The sequence below is a fragment of the Anastrepha obliqua genome, chromosome 3, assembly GCF_027943255.1.
Source record: "Anastrepha obliqua isolate idAnaObli1 chromosome 3, idAnaObli1_1.0, whole genome shotgun sequence".
Lineage (NCBI taxonomy): Eukaryota > Metazoa > Arthropoda > Insecta > Diptera > Tephritidae > Anastrepha > Anastrepha obliqua.
The window spans coordinates 13,143,391-13,157,197 of record NC_072894.1 but is presented as its reverse complement, the minus strand read 5'-3'; the positions used below and the strand labels follow the sequence as shown (position 1 = coordinate 13,157,197).

General features: G+C 36.1%; 3 protein-coding genes across 4 annotated transcripts; 2 read left to right on the top strand and 1 right to left on the bottom strand.

Moving 5' to 3' along the window:
• Nucleotides 1–2,355: 2,355 nt before the first annotated feature.
• Nucleotides 2,356–4,952, top strand: LOC129240782 (integrator complex subunit 9). The gene is made up of 7 exons (XM_054876763.1): nt 2,356–2,497; nt 2,561–3,157; nt 3,220–3,466; nt 3,538–3,851; nt 4,044–4,146; nt 4,203–4,402; nt 4,455–4,952. Exons 1-7 carry the CDS (start codon nt 2,489–2,491, stop codon nt 4,950–4,952), a joined length of 1,968 nt encoding a protein of 655 aa, XP_054732738.1. The 5' UTR covers nt 2,356–2,488.
• Nucleotides 4,882–9,106, bottom strand: LOC129240780 (isoleucine--tRNA ligase, mitochondrial). Of its 2 annotated transcripts, none has more exons than XM_054876761.1 (12): nt 8,858–9,106; nt 8,677–8,796; nt 8,423–8,591; nt 8,081–8,288; nt 7,538–8,024; nt 7,233–7,475; nt 6,985–7,151; nt 6,620–6,922; nt 6,317–6,433; nt 6,034–6,253; nt 5,734–5,968; nt 4,882–5,410 (listed from the first exon to the last, which is right to left on the bottom strand). In XM_054876761.1, exons 1-12 carry the CDS (start codon nt 9,020–9,022, stop codon nt 4,995–4,997), a joined length of 2,850 nt encoding a protein of 949 aa, XP_054732736.1. In that variant the 5' UTR covers nt 9,023–9,106; the 3' UTR covers nt 4,882–4,994. The 2 variants fall into 2 exon arrangements, with proteins under 2 accessions (XP_054732736.1, XP_054732737.1); XM_054876762.1 differs by having other exon boundaries at nt 8,853–8,936.
• A 2,125-nt stretch (nt 9,107–11,231) lies between these two features.
• On the top strand, nt 11,232–12,511 carry LOC129241237 (MRN complex-interacting protein). The gene is made up of 2 exons (XM_054877463.1): nt 11,232–11,682; nt 11,741–12,511. Exons 1-2 carry the CDS (start codon nt 11,632–11,634, stop codon nt 12,197–12,199), a joined length of 510 nt encoding a protein of 169 aa, XP_054733438.1. The 5' UTR covers nt 11,232–11,631; the 3' UTR covers nt 12,200–12,511.
• Nucleotides 12,512–13,807: the final 1,296 nt, after the last annotated feature.

The window sequence follows — 13,807 nt, the reverse complement described above, 5'->3', positions numbered from 1 at the left end:
TTATATATTCGTATTCACATGCAAATGCATTTATCAATATCACCAGTTTCTAGTTTTAAACAAGAATAACAAATCTTTGAAACTGACAACAATATTTTTTAGCCTGATACATGCAAATTTAAACAAAAATATGAACGTTTTTACAAGCCGGGAAACTTTGCGAACCGACTGGCACCCAAGACGAATTGAGTATCTAACATGGGGCCGTGTGTTAAATTGTGAAATAACAATTTAATATTAAGTCTCCAAATGCAGTTTGTTTGCGTTTTTATACGAAGGTAGCCGTGGCAAGAAAGTATAGGTGTGTGCATATAATTTCTTGTATTTGGTTGTTTCCATTGCTTTCGCCTACTCTTCTTCTCCACAAACAAGTAATTCTCCTTCTTTTTGCTTATTTATTAATGGGCTCTTACGACACGGCGAATTCGGAAGGCGCAATCTCCTTCTCTATCATTCTTGACCAAGGCGAATTGAGTATCTACGGTGGCGCCATTGAAAAAAAATGTATTTTATTATTCGCGATTTTGACAAGTCTGACGTCAGCTCAGTTTGCAATACAGAACAAACAAAAGTAGGAAAAATTACATGTTTGTGAACAATGATTTGGTAGTATTTTGATTTGTGAGATTTAAACCGTATGTTAAATTGTAAATTTTGAACACACAAATTAATATAAAGCCTCCAAATGCAATTTGTGCGCGTTTTTATGCGGAAGTTGTCGTGTCAAGAAAGTATAGGTGTATGCGTATAGTTTCTTGTATTTGGTTATTTCCATTGCTTTCACCTACTCTTCTTCTTTAAAACAAGTAATTCCCCTTCCTTTTGCTTATTTACACATCCGCTCTTACGACACGGTGAATTCGATTCACAATCGTTATTCTATAATTCTTGATTTTTGACTGATACCAATACCATACTAAACCAACAACATGAATTCGCCAGAGATGCCAGTTGCAAATATAAAAATTACGATAATTGTTAAACAAGATGAGTTGAGTATCTTAGTGGCGCCATTAAAAAAAAGTTACTTTATATTTTGGAATTTCGACAAATCCGACGTCAACTCTTTCGCAATATAAAACAAACAGTTTTTGATTTATAGATGGACTCTTACGACACGGCGAATTCGCAAGACGCAATCTCTTTCTCTATCATTCTTGGTTCACCACCAGACCCATTCGCCGAAGTAACAACGCGGTTGTTAAGGCCGATGATATCAATACCATCTCTTGAGACTGAATCACTCTATTACTATTACTTACAAGTTTAATTTCCAACTGAATACCCCATACGCGTGCACCTCGGCTTATATACATTTGTTTAATAACTATCATAATTTCTAGATCTGGCAGATCCTTTCTTCTGGCGGGTTGTGTTGTTGTAGTAGTTTACTCAAGGCGAATATATTAAAGTTGTGTTGGTAAATCAGCTGATTTATTTTTTTCTTTCGCTGTGTCCATGTGGCTGTCAGCATAGAATAAAGCAAGGCGAATTAATTTTTTGTTTTCTAATATACTTTTCCAATTCTTTGCCGTTACAATCAAACATACAAAATATTGTTTTTGGTCTAGTGCCGCCACCTTTAATAAATGCTCGTTGAGTTTACTTAATCCTGTCTGTGCGATGTAGTGACCTGTCGTCTTCGTCTAACTCATCTAACGGTAGGCCCAGAAAGTGTACACTGTCATGTTATGTGCTGTCACTATCAAAGCTTATTCATGCTTTTATTTTGGCCTATCGTCCACTATTGTTGCTTGTCGGTTCGCGAAAGTTCGTTATTGCAAGAATATTATTTTCATAACTTTAACACGTTGAGTGCCACCATACAACAAAAAAATGGGGTTCGTCCGGCCACGATTTTTTTTTTACATAATACAATAGAATATTTGAATTTTTGAATAGGCCATATGATGCCACATTGGTCTCATACCCATAGGCCAAGCAGCATAAACAATGCAATGGCTCTAGTATGGCATGAATACATTACTACTAATAGCCTCTATGAAGCAGCTGCATCAGCACAAACCGAAATCTCACACATTATACCGTGAGACCAAGTGTCACCACGAGGCCTGAAAGTCCCTTCGCACTGTGAGACCAACCTGGACTCACATGGCACTCAGCGTGTTAAATATTGAGATTAAAAAAATTGCTGTAAACAATGTTACCAGATAATGAAATTTAGACGAAAACATTTTACATCCCAAAAATTTAGCTTTACGCACAAATGCAATTTGGCGTCCACTGGTATTGAACGTGTTAACAATAATTTGCTGAAGAGTATTTCCTATACGGGTTCTGTTCATTTCCAAATTGAGGATGTGCCAGCACTAAACCTTTTCTATTAAATCAATGCTCTCTAAATTTAGTTAAATCGATAAAAATCGTCGCTTTGAGTAACATCGATATATCGTTTGCAGATCTATTTCCACTGTAATCACTTGTTTCCCGGTAAATAAAGTAACTTATCAAAAACAAAGAAGAAACAATGCGTTTAGTAGGTGAATATTAATTTATAAATTCGAACACATTTAATCAAACATTGCCCTATTTCATGTAGTATTGTTTAAGCAACGATTTGGCGAAGCACTGCTACGTTATAACCTTTAAAGGACTACGTATTATGCTTGATTGTGGGCTAACCGAACAGACGGTGCTGAATTTTTTACCGCTTCCATTCGTGCAGAGTGTCAAATTATCAAACCTCCCGAATTGGATACCAAACCGTGAACATGATCCTCAAATGGACGGCGAACTGAAGGAGTGCTGTGGTCGAGTTTTCGTCGATTCCGCACCCGAGTTCACCTTACCCATGGATAAGATGGTTGATTTTAGTGAGATTGATGTGATATTAATATCCAACTACCTGAATATGCTCGCGCTACCCTTCATAACGGAGCACACTGGTTTTAAAGGAAAAGTGTATGCAACAGAGCCCACATTGCAGATCGGGCGTTTTTTCCTCGAGGAACTAGTGGAATATATTGAGGTTGCGCCAAAAGCGAGTACGGCACATTTATGGAAAGATGTCTTACATTTACTACCTAGTCCATTAAGTGAGGCATTTCGTCCTAAAAAATGGAAAACTATATTTAGCTTGAAAGATGTGCATAACAGCCTGGCACGCGTTACCATTATGGGTTACGATGAAAAATTGGTAAAATCCGTTAACTCTTCACATACAACAATAAAAGTTAAATATTTTCTGTATATTTTAAGGACATATTGGGTGCATTTATAGCAACGCCGGTTAGTTCTGGATATTGTTTAGGTTCGAGCAATTGGGTGCTAAGTACGGCACACGAAAAGATCTGTTACGTTAGTGGTTCCTCAACATTAACTACACATCCGCGCCCTATTAATCAGTCTGCACTTAAACATGCTGACGTCTTAATAATGACTGGGCTAACGCAGGCCCCAACTGTTAATCCAGATACGAAGTTGGGTGAGCTATGCATGAATGTCGGTAAGTAAAGACTTAATAGCCACTGCTCAATTGACCGTATTTTAAACTTCATCTTGACAATATCCTTACAGCTTTAACGATCCGTAATAATGGCTCTGCACTGATACCTTGTTACCCTTCTGGTGTGGTATATGACCTCTTTGAATGCCTTACACAGAATTTGGAAAATGCTGGATTGAATAATGTACCTATGTTCTTCATTTCACCTGTAGCCGACCACTCATTAGCTTATTCAAACATTTTAGCAGAATGGCTGAGTTCGGCAAAACAAAATAAAGTTTATCTGCCCGATGATCCATTTCCTCACGCATTTTATTTACGTAATTCGAAATTGAAACACTACAAGCATGTGTTTTCGGAAGGGTTCAGCAAGGATTTTCGGCAGGTAATTTAATTTCATTGTTAACGGCTGGCGATTCTATGTAATTACGACAACTTGAAAACCATATTACATTCCTTGTGAAAAGTGTATTTAATGTTTTTGTTGTTGTTTTGTTGAATCATTGTTTATTTCCACTATTATTCATACATACATAAATCTATTTAATTGATTTAAAAACAATGCCTCTTTCCTTAGCCTTGTGTGGTATTTTGTGGACATCCAAGCTTGCGATTTGGTGATGCTGTGCATTTTATAGAAATGTGGGGTCATAATGTCAACAATTCCATTATATTTACAGGTAACTTTAAAATTGATTCACTTAACATAACAAGTTGTTAGTAAAATTTCTTCTAGAGCCCGATTTTCCCTACCTTCAAGTATTAGCGCCGTTTCAACCACTTGCTATGAAAGCGTTTTATTGTCCCATCGACACGTCACTAAATTATCAGCAAGCAAATAAATTAATAAAAGAGCTAAAGCCCAATGTTTTGGTTATACCAGAAGCTTATACCAAACCACATCCAAATGCACCAAATCTATTTATCGAACAACCAGTAAGTTCATAGTAGCAAATTTTATATCAATCCACTTATATTATATTTTTAGGACAAAAAAATTATAACGTTTAAATGTGGTGAAATCATTCGTTTGCCATTGAAGCGCAAATTAGATCGTGTTTTCATAACGTATGATATGGCACATAAAATTTTACCACGAGATGTGGGTAACGGCGTATCCGTGTCCACCATTACTGGCATTCTCGAAGTTAAAGACAAGGTGCACAGTATACAACCATGCACTGAGACGACAGATGACAAACCAAGTGGCAGTAAAATGCTACCTCCTAGTCGAGAAAATGTGCTCAAGAATATGAAGTACGAGTATGGTACCCTTGACGTAGACACACTTAAAAAACGGCTTGTACAAGATGGCATTACAAACATTAAAGTCGAACGCACTGGCAACGTAGTTACATTACATTTGGTCAATGAGGATACAACGATTAAATTTGATGAGAATGAAACGCACATAATATGTGGCGGAAAACAGTCTTTACGACTGAAATTACGTGATTCAGTACTAAAATGCTTACAAAGTTTTTAAATAGAATTGTGGGATTTATAAGAAACAAATGAAATTTAACTTCTATTTGCTGGATAAAACCTGTGCGCAGCGGGCACAAACGCTATCGATGTTTTCTACTGCATAGCGTCGACAGCGAGCACATAGTGCTACATTTAATTTCTGCATCTTAATGCTGCACGAATCAACATTATGGGATGGATGTAGGGATACGCTTTGGACTTGGAGAAGCTCACAAAGCTCTGAATTTGACACGTGTACCCCCAGTTCCCCGTCGTGTAGTGCTCGAAGCAGTTGCATTTGTTCATTGCTTTCGTCAAAGAAAATTTGTACTTCTAGATTAAATGAATTTGTACTACCGGCCTGCTGGTTGATTAATCGTTTAACTTCCAGTGCAGCATTTATAGTATTTTTCGCTTTAGTGTCCATCCATTCAGAATTCGCACTAAAACTTTGTTGGTGAAATGCGCTACTAGGATCTGTATAAAATAAAATGGAAGGTCAATCAGCTCTGTTTCATATATCGCACCCTAAAAATACAAAAGGGTCACAACTCAAAATGTACCTCAAATATGAACGAGACGTTATCAATAAAACGGTCCGCGGATAACATATGGCAAAAATAAATTGTTTGTTTTTTGGTAGGACTGTTATAAGCTTACATGGCAAATTTCAGCGTGATATGTCACATAGTTTGTTTTCTGTGCTACTGTAAACAAGTCAAGCTCGAGTGTGGAAAATTTTCAGTTGTGACCCTTTTGTATTTAGGGTGCGATATGTAAATAGTTTAATATAGGTTTACCGTAAAAATTCCAACTTTCCTCCACTAAGAAAGGCGTAAGAGGCCACAGTGTGGTACAAAGTATTTTATAACAGTTAAGCAGAGTAAAACGTATATTTCTTAAGTCGACGTCATCGCCACAATAGAGGCGATCCTTTATGGTATGCACATAAATAGCTGAAACTTGGTTTGTCACAAAGTTTTGCACGCTAGTTACTACACGATTGTATTCATATGCATCATATAATTGCCTTATCTACATAAAATAAATATAAGACTGTTATGTACATATAGATCGCTGGTACAATGGATTCTTCGTACCTCATTTTCGTATTCCACTAAAGCGCTTAAAATGTATCGATTTAAGTAAATGTTTTTGCTGTCAAGCAAACTATCGTCTTTTTCTGATTTCTCCCTGATTACACCATTTAAAAAGCGTAAGACAGCGCGTATTTTGTGAACGCTGTCTGCGGATTGTTGCATCAACTTCTCACTGACCGTTATGGACATGTTTTGAGCGCCATGTGAAGCCACCCACCACCTAAATGAGTTTAAATGAAATGTTAAATCGGCAGATCAAAGATTTTTACACAGCATTTCGTACCTCAAAACATCGACTCCATATTTATGAATGATATCGTTTGGTGAGATAACATTGCCGAGAGATTTCGACATTTTGTGGCCCTTGTCGTCGACCGTGAAACCATGTACAAATATTGATCTAGAGATTAAAATAGAAATCTAATATTAACGTAGCCGAAAGCAAGAGAGGTTCGATCTATAAATTTGTTTCTGTTTACCAAATTATCCTTAAGAACTTCGCTAAGGACCCAAAATAGTGACTGCTTTGTTTTCATTATTAGATATCCTACCGAATGTGAAGCAGAAATGAAAAGTGACTACTCACTTGTAGGGTGCACGATTTCTCGCCGCAATACTTGTCAGCAACGATGATTGGAACCAGCCACCGAACTGATCATAACCTTCAAGGTAGACGTCTGCCACTTTCTCATCACGTAGCACGCTTGACCATGTACTGCCTGAATCGAACCATATATCAAATATGTCTCCACCTTGTTCCAAATCAACAGCACGCATATTAAATTGGTCCAAAATATTTTGAGGTATAATTTCTTCGATGCTTTTCGACCACCAAAAATCAACATTGCCTTCTTTTTCTATGAGAGCACAGATATGATTGATCAGAGGCCTGTGAGTGGTATTGCAGCAGTGTTAAATAGTAGCAAATTATTTTACTTTTCAATACTCAACTTATTTAAAAAAATATTTTTCGTGGCTCGTTCATAAAAAACTGGTATGGGCACGCCCCAGATACGTTGGCGTGATATGCACCAATATGGCCGTTTGCGCACTTGTGTCATCAGCGTTTTTCTACTCGCATCCGCTTGTACACGGGGATACACATTGATTTTGCTGATCTAAATGTTAGGAGACATAAAAAGCAAGAATTTTATATTATATCGAATAAAATAAAATTCGTGTGTCATTTTAAAGTTAACCTCTTCAATAGCGCGCTCTTTTAGCTGTTCTGTATTCATAAACCATTGCTCACTGGCGCGTATTATCACAGGCTGTTTCGTGCGCCAATCAATTGGGTATGAATGTGTAAGCTTGCCAACATGTAACAAATCTGTTGCAATGCTTTGCAACACTATTTCATCACCTTCGCCAAGTACAGGTTTTCCCCTAAGTATGCTAGGAGCGTCCAAGGAATATAAACCGTCTTCATTTACAAAACATGTCTGCGGGTGTATAAGGGTGTTACTTTATAAATATTTTAGCATTGATTCTAGGTAACACTAACCACTGGCAACTTATTTTGGAGACCAATCAAAAAGTCTTCAGGCCCATGAGCTGGTGCGGTATGCACAAAACCAGTACCCTTTGTTTCCTGCACATGAGCTGCATCGAAGAATGGCAAATTTTTCTTCTCTGTGAAAATTGGATGCTGGTAGGTACACTTAGATAGTTCTGTAGCCGTCAATGTCTGTACTCGCTCATATGAAATGCTGGTAATATCCTCAAAATTGCTTAATAAACTCGTTGCAATGAGGTACAAATGATTACCGAAATTCGGCAATTTAATCACACTGTATTCTAGCGATGAATTGTAGCAAATTGCTTGATTACTAGGTAGTGTCCATGGTGTCGTAGTCCAAATCAAAGCGTATAAATTAGTATTGGGAGCTAAACTGATACTACTGGGCACTTCAGTTAATAGTAAACGTAAGTATACTGATGGACTAACGAAGTTCTCGTCGTACTCCAGTTCTGCTTCAGCTAAAGCTGTTCTGAAAAGTAGAAGGAAATGCCAATATCATGCAATACATTAAAAAATATGACGTACCCCGACGAAGGTGACCAATATACCGGCTTCAAAGCTCGGAATACCAAACCTCGCTCATATAAATCCATGAACATCTTTAACTGATTTATTATGAAGTTCGGTCGCATTGTAAGATAAATGTTTTCCTCATTAAGCCAATCACTTAGCACACCCCAAGAACGAAACTCGTGTTTTTGTCGTTGCATAGCACTTAAAGCGAAATCGCGAGCTTAAAAAGAAAATAATATATAATTTATTTGCGTACTTGGGAAAGAGGTGAAAGGTGTAGCTTGAAATAATCTTGAACTTCTGATTTTTTGAACATATTTGTATGCATTTAAAATAAGTTATATTCGTATTTACACATATGTCGTATGCTGAGCGCATCTTTGTCTTTGGTCTTTACATTCTTTTTACTCTTCCGAGCGGTTGCTTTCAACTCAATCGGCAAACCATGACAGTCCCAACCAGGTATGTAATGCACTTTTCGACCTCGAGCCACATGCTGACGTATAGTGATATCCTTCAGAATCTGCAAAATAATTGTACATTGAAATTTATATATAATATGCACATATATACGTTTGTCACTTTTAAAATTTAAACACATTTATAACCTTATTTACGGCGTGGCCCATGTGCAGATCTCCATTCGCGTATGGTGGACCATCGTGTAGCACAAAGGTTGGCTCACGATTATGCTTCAGCTGGTAGCAATATGCCTCGGAAAACACTCCCTGCAATAAGGAGATAATTTCAGACTTTGCCTTATTTACCTTACTAATTAACTTACTTTACCTCAACCAATTGACGCTCTATTTCCAAACGTTTTGATGCACTTAAACGATTTGGAAATTTTGTTTTTGGTAAATTAATAGTATCCGTAAATTTTATAGGTGGTTTTGCTGCTTGTTTTATTGAAAAACATCTTACACAACGAGAATAAATTATCACCCGCAACATTTTGTTTTCATTAAACAAATGTCATCGAAGCTGTTGGGAGATGTGTTCCGGCAAATCAGCTGCGAATTGAGTTCATATCCGAATTGGCAGTTTGAGGTGGAAATATCGACAACACAGGTCTACATAGTTTTTATTTTGTATTAAGAGCCCGTTGCTGATTCTGTCAATTTGGATCAAAACTGCCCCATCATTTTTCCTTGGTCCTTGGGCCCAACTTTTTTTGAAATATTTAAAATATTCTATTTTCTTTTTTATATATTCTCAATTTTAGTAAAAATTGTGGTAGAATTAAAGAGTAACTAGTACTTCTAACTCGCCTTATACTATGTGCCAAAGTGCATTTATTGAAGGTGGTGGCACTAGACCAACAACAATGTTTTATACGTTTGATTATCTCGGCAAGATATTGTCCAAGGCGAATTTATTACAGGTGACAGCAAACACATATAAGTAAAACCCTACATGTATTTGTTGTTGCGTTTGGTACAAGCATCACGTCAAAATCAGTAAGCAAATGTAAACATACGAATGTAAACATACCAATACATACAAACAAAGCACATCATTTTGACGTAAGCCATATGGCGAAAAATTCAGCTGGGTGAATGCTGTCACCTTAATAAATCCACCTTGGTATTGGCGAAGAAGAAAACAAAAAATTAATTCGCCCTGTTTTAATCTGTGCTGACAGCTACATGGACACAGCGAAAGGAAAAAAACAAATCAGCTGATTTACCAACACCACCTTTAATACATTCGCCTTGCTATGTTCCCACATTACGTATTCGCTATCCCGTTCGTAATTCGCCCACACATCGTAATTCACTTTCGAATTACGTGATACGCTATACAAAAGTTTGAGAGCGAATTACCTCGTTTGTAAGTAATTCAGTCTCTAATTTCCTGCGAATTACAAACAAACCGCCATCTCTTTTAATTTTTATCGGAAATGTATCCAAATTAGTAGCCAAAACCAAACGAAATGGTAAGCAGAGAAACATGGTGAACAAACGTTTTAATAAACAGAAACAATGGAGGTAAACATGAAATTCTTGGCGAAATTATTATACCGTGAAAGTTTCTGAATATATCAAGTTTGTGAAACAAGGTCAAATTTTATTCAGGGACTGGTCGACCTTCTCCTAAATGCTTTCAATGATACTTTCGATGCGAAAAGTTTAACTTGGAGAAACTATTTAGTACCTTTGAAAAGTTTGTATGAACAGGTGAATTTTTTTTTATAAATATCATTGGTAATTATTTTAGTAGTATTTTTTTCAAATATAGGAAATTGAATTAAAATTAAATTAAAAAAATGAGTAAAACGACGAAAAGCAATACGAGTACAAATACTCATAAAAGCAACCACAACTACAACGATTTAGATGCTAACAATGATATGTCGGATGAATTGAGCGCGTACAGCTCGGAGGAAGACGAAAATCGCGAAAAATACAGCCAACTGATGCTGCGGATTACGAGGATGGGGGCGGAATGTAAAAATGTAAATTAATTTGTGTGCAAGTAAATTACAAGTCATATTTTCATATTTGAGCCGTAAGCCCTGGCAGCTAGTGCTCCTTTTTTTTATTGTAAAATAATAATTTATTGTTATTTTCCATATATTAAATTAAAATTAATTAATTAATTATTTTAGTAGTAAACTTTCTGGGAGACAGACTGCCGGCGCCAGCGAATTCATTAAAGGGCCAATAACAATGTTGTGCATATTAAAATGTCACGCAGAGTAAAAGGATGAACGACGTCAAACAGCCGACAAGCAATTAGAATTAGAAGTATGTGATGATGGCGCGCATTGAACGGTTTTTCGTCATTTCGTTTTGTATTGGTGCCTTAATGTACACGGCGAAAGAAAAAAACAAATGAACCGGTCTACTAATATGTCCTTTAATAGATTCGCATTACCCAGCGCACTGATGAATAAGACAAAACGTTTCCACGACAGTCGGTTCTACGTTACATACGTTCGCTTTGGAACAAATTGTTGTCTACCAAGTTTGTCGTGCTCAGCTGGCAAACCGTAGTTATCGACATGGATCGATAGTTCTCATGCAGCTAAACAAAAAAAAAAACGATATATAATATTAATTTGACCATTATACATAATTATGGCGCCTAGTATTGTAGACACCTTATAAACATAATTGAATTAACATTTTATTCGAATACAGTGGCAATATTATCTATGGCGGCAATAGCAGACACTACAAAAGTTCGTTTTCGTCACTCATTTCTAGCTTAGATTTTTGTTCCTGAAATATTGAAATAATTAAAAATATTTAGCAAAATACTTTTTTGAACATGTCAAGAGTACAGTGCTGTTATTTTTAAAGTAGTGTAACACCGCAATTTAGTTTGTTACTCAATGAGTAATTAGTGATAAAAAAATACAACTTCTACGGAATATTTATTTGTTACTAATTTTTGAATAATTTGAAACAAGTACGTTCTGTTTTTTTAATATTAATTTTGGGATTAAAGCGTGTCGATTAGTACCCATATTAACAATTTTTACTAAGTTTTGTCAACTGGACTGCAAACTAGATAATTGCCAAAGAATTGTTCGCGCGCTGTTAAGGAATTTTAAAATGCCACAGGAAGTTAGATTGTTGCAATGCTTTGACTGTAAAATCTACCAAGTAAGTTTTGTCAGCATCAGTTTAGTCAAAGGTTACTAATTTACTTTTATTTCTTAAGGTCGATTTGGTAAAAAAGGCGAAAAAATGGACTTGCAAAGTTTGTAATGCCAAGCAGAGTTTACAGGGCGAATATTTTCGTGGAAGTGGGCCGGAATGCCGTACGCGGGTACAGGAGCTGAATAAACAACGCGAACTAAAGGCCTTGAACAAGGATAAGATTGCATTAGAGTTAGCGAAAAATTCTGAATGCAGTATAGAAACCGCCATGGAGCACCAAATACCACAAGGAATGCCAAGCCAACTTGAGCAGAAAACAGTTCCCAGTAGATTTTCACACTTCGTAGCTAAAAATACTGCAGTATTTGAGGGAAGTAACGATAAATTTCAACTGCACAGTGATAACCAAAGCATACAACAGGGGACAACGCCAAAATCTAAAAGTATTAAACGCTCCTCCGTGGAAAATGGAGATTTCAAAAGTACCAAAAAATGTAGCAAGTGGGATTTGTATCTATAAGAGTAATATATTTTAATCGCATTACCAGCATAAAAGTTGTTCAAACATTCCGTATCAGGAAAGCTTTGCACATCAAGATCTGAACCATATAACAGCTGGATAATGTTCATGAGCAAAGGATTTGAAGTGCTTCTTTTTTTGTGCGTGTTGTTTTTGTTACCAATAGTACGAACATTTAAATACAGTAAATAAAATAAAATACATACATAATTAGTCATGAAACGGTTTGGTAAGCATAAAAGCTATTACACTATAATTTTAATAAATATTTTTTCTTGTTAAACAAAGTGAAACTTCAAATTACAATTAAAATCGTGCCATTTATTATATTTTATAAACTAATTGGCGGCCATAGTGGTCGAGGGCCCATCATTCGTATACCTCGTATAGAGGAAATTTTTCGGTATTTCTACTATGTGTGAAATTTTTTAGTTGTTGTTGTTGTAGCAGCATAATCATTCCCCATACTTATATACGAGGAATGCTGCTGGAGTGACAGTCCTTGGCCGGATATAAATCCGGGTCGTTTCGGTAACGTAGAACCGACTGTCGTGGAAATGATTTTTTTTTTAGTAAAAACCTTCGGTCGTTCAGAGGCGGCATAAAACTGCAGGTCTCGGTGTTTGAAGATAATAAGTTAAGATAATTTGAAGAAAAGCTAAGCCAAACACCTTACGTAGAATGGAGATAACATTAAACAACTGACGAAAAACTCGATTCATTTAAGCACTTCAAATAAAGATGAAGAAATATTAAAGCTTTTGGTTTGGGAATATCTTTTTTTTATTTTCTATCTATACTATACGATTTTTTACATGCATCGTAAATCCATAATTGTGATTAATTTTCCACGCTTCTTAGATAATGCCCGATTGAATGGAGGAATGAATGAAGTTGTATAAGCTGCTTTAAATTAGAGTACGCCTCTGTTATTTGAAACCCCCAATTATAATATTCATACTCCTAGAATTGAACGAGTACAAAAGAAATTTGTTCATTTTGCTTAATTATTTCTCTGTTCCGTATTTACGACGACCATAATTTCTGCTTAATAGCGCATTGTTTGTCGCATGACTATGACTTCTCCAAAGATAAGCTAAAATTGGCGGTTGGTAAATTTATTCCGAAAAACCCATAGTTTAGGTCACCAAACCAGTTTGGTTCAATTCTAGGCCTATCAACATCAGAAATAAGAGAAACTGAAGCATGCAAGCAAAACCTTAAGTCAAATAATAGCGCGAATCCACGAAAACCACTGTCAATTGAAAACGAATTTGAAGTTATAATTAAGTGCCTATATCGAAATTAATATTCTAAAGTTGGGGAATGATTTTAAAGTAAACGTTTCTGGCAATTTGTATATAACAAAATGGAAAGTAAAGGAGTTCCGGGCATAACGTAATACTCTGACCGACGAAATCCTCTTCTGATGCTCAGTAAATTTGTAATGCCTTTGCAAAATTTTGCCGCTTTGTATATGCTGCCTCTTATTTTAAAAATTAAAAACACAGATAAGCCAGAGGAATTTCGTTCTATTAATAAGCTGAGGACTGAAAGTAAAATTCTTGAGAAAGTTGTACATAAACAATTAAAAGCGAATATGGAAAA

Bases quoted from the DNA above. Each gene is read 5' to 3' on its own strand.
- LOC129240782 (XM_054876763.1), top strand. The intron at 3,158-3,219 runs GTAAAATCCGTT...GTATATTTTAAG, and splicing joins TGGGTTACGATGAAAAATTG to GACATATTGGGTGCATTTAT. The intron at 3,852-4,043 runs GTAATTTAATTT...CTCTTTCCTTAG, and splicing joins TCAGCAAGGATTTTCGGCAG to CCTTGTGTGGTATTTTGTGG.
- LOC129240780 (XM_054876761.1), bottom strand. From the start codon at position 9,022: ATGTTGCGGGTGATAATTTATTCTCGTTGTGTAAGATGTTTTTCAATA. The intron at 7,476-7,537 runs GTTAGTGTTACC...ATACACCCGCAG, and splicing joins TCCAAAATAAGTTGCCAGTG to ACATGTTTTGTAAATGAAGA. The intron at 6,923-6,984 runs GTTGAGTATTGA...TACCACTCACAG, and splicing joins AAAAATATTTTTTTAAATAA to GCCTCTGATCAATCATATCT.
- LOC129241237 (XM_054877463.1), top strand. From the start codon at position 11,632: ATGCCACAGGAAGTTAGATTGTTGCAATGCTTTGACTGTAAAATCTAC. The intron at 11,683-11,740 runs GTAAGTTTTGTC...TTATTTCTTAAG, and splicing joins TTGACTGTAAAATCTACCAA to GTCGATTTGGTAAAAAAGGC.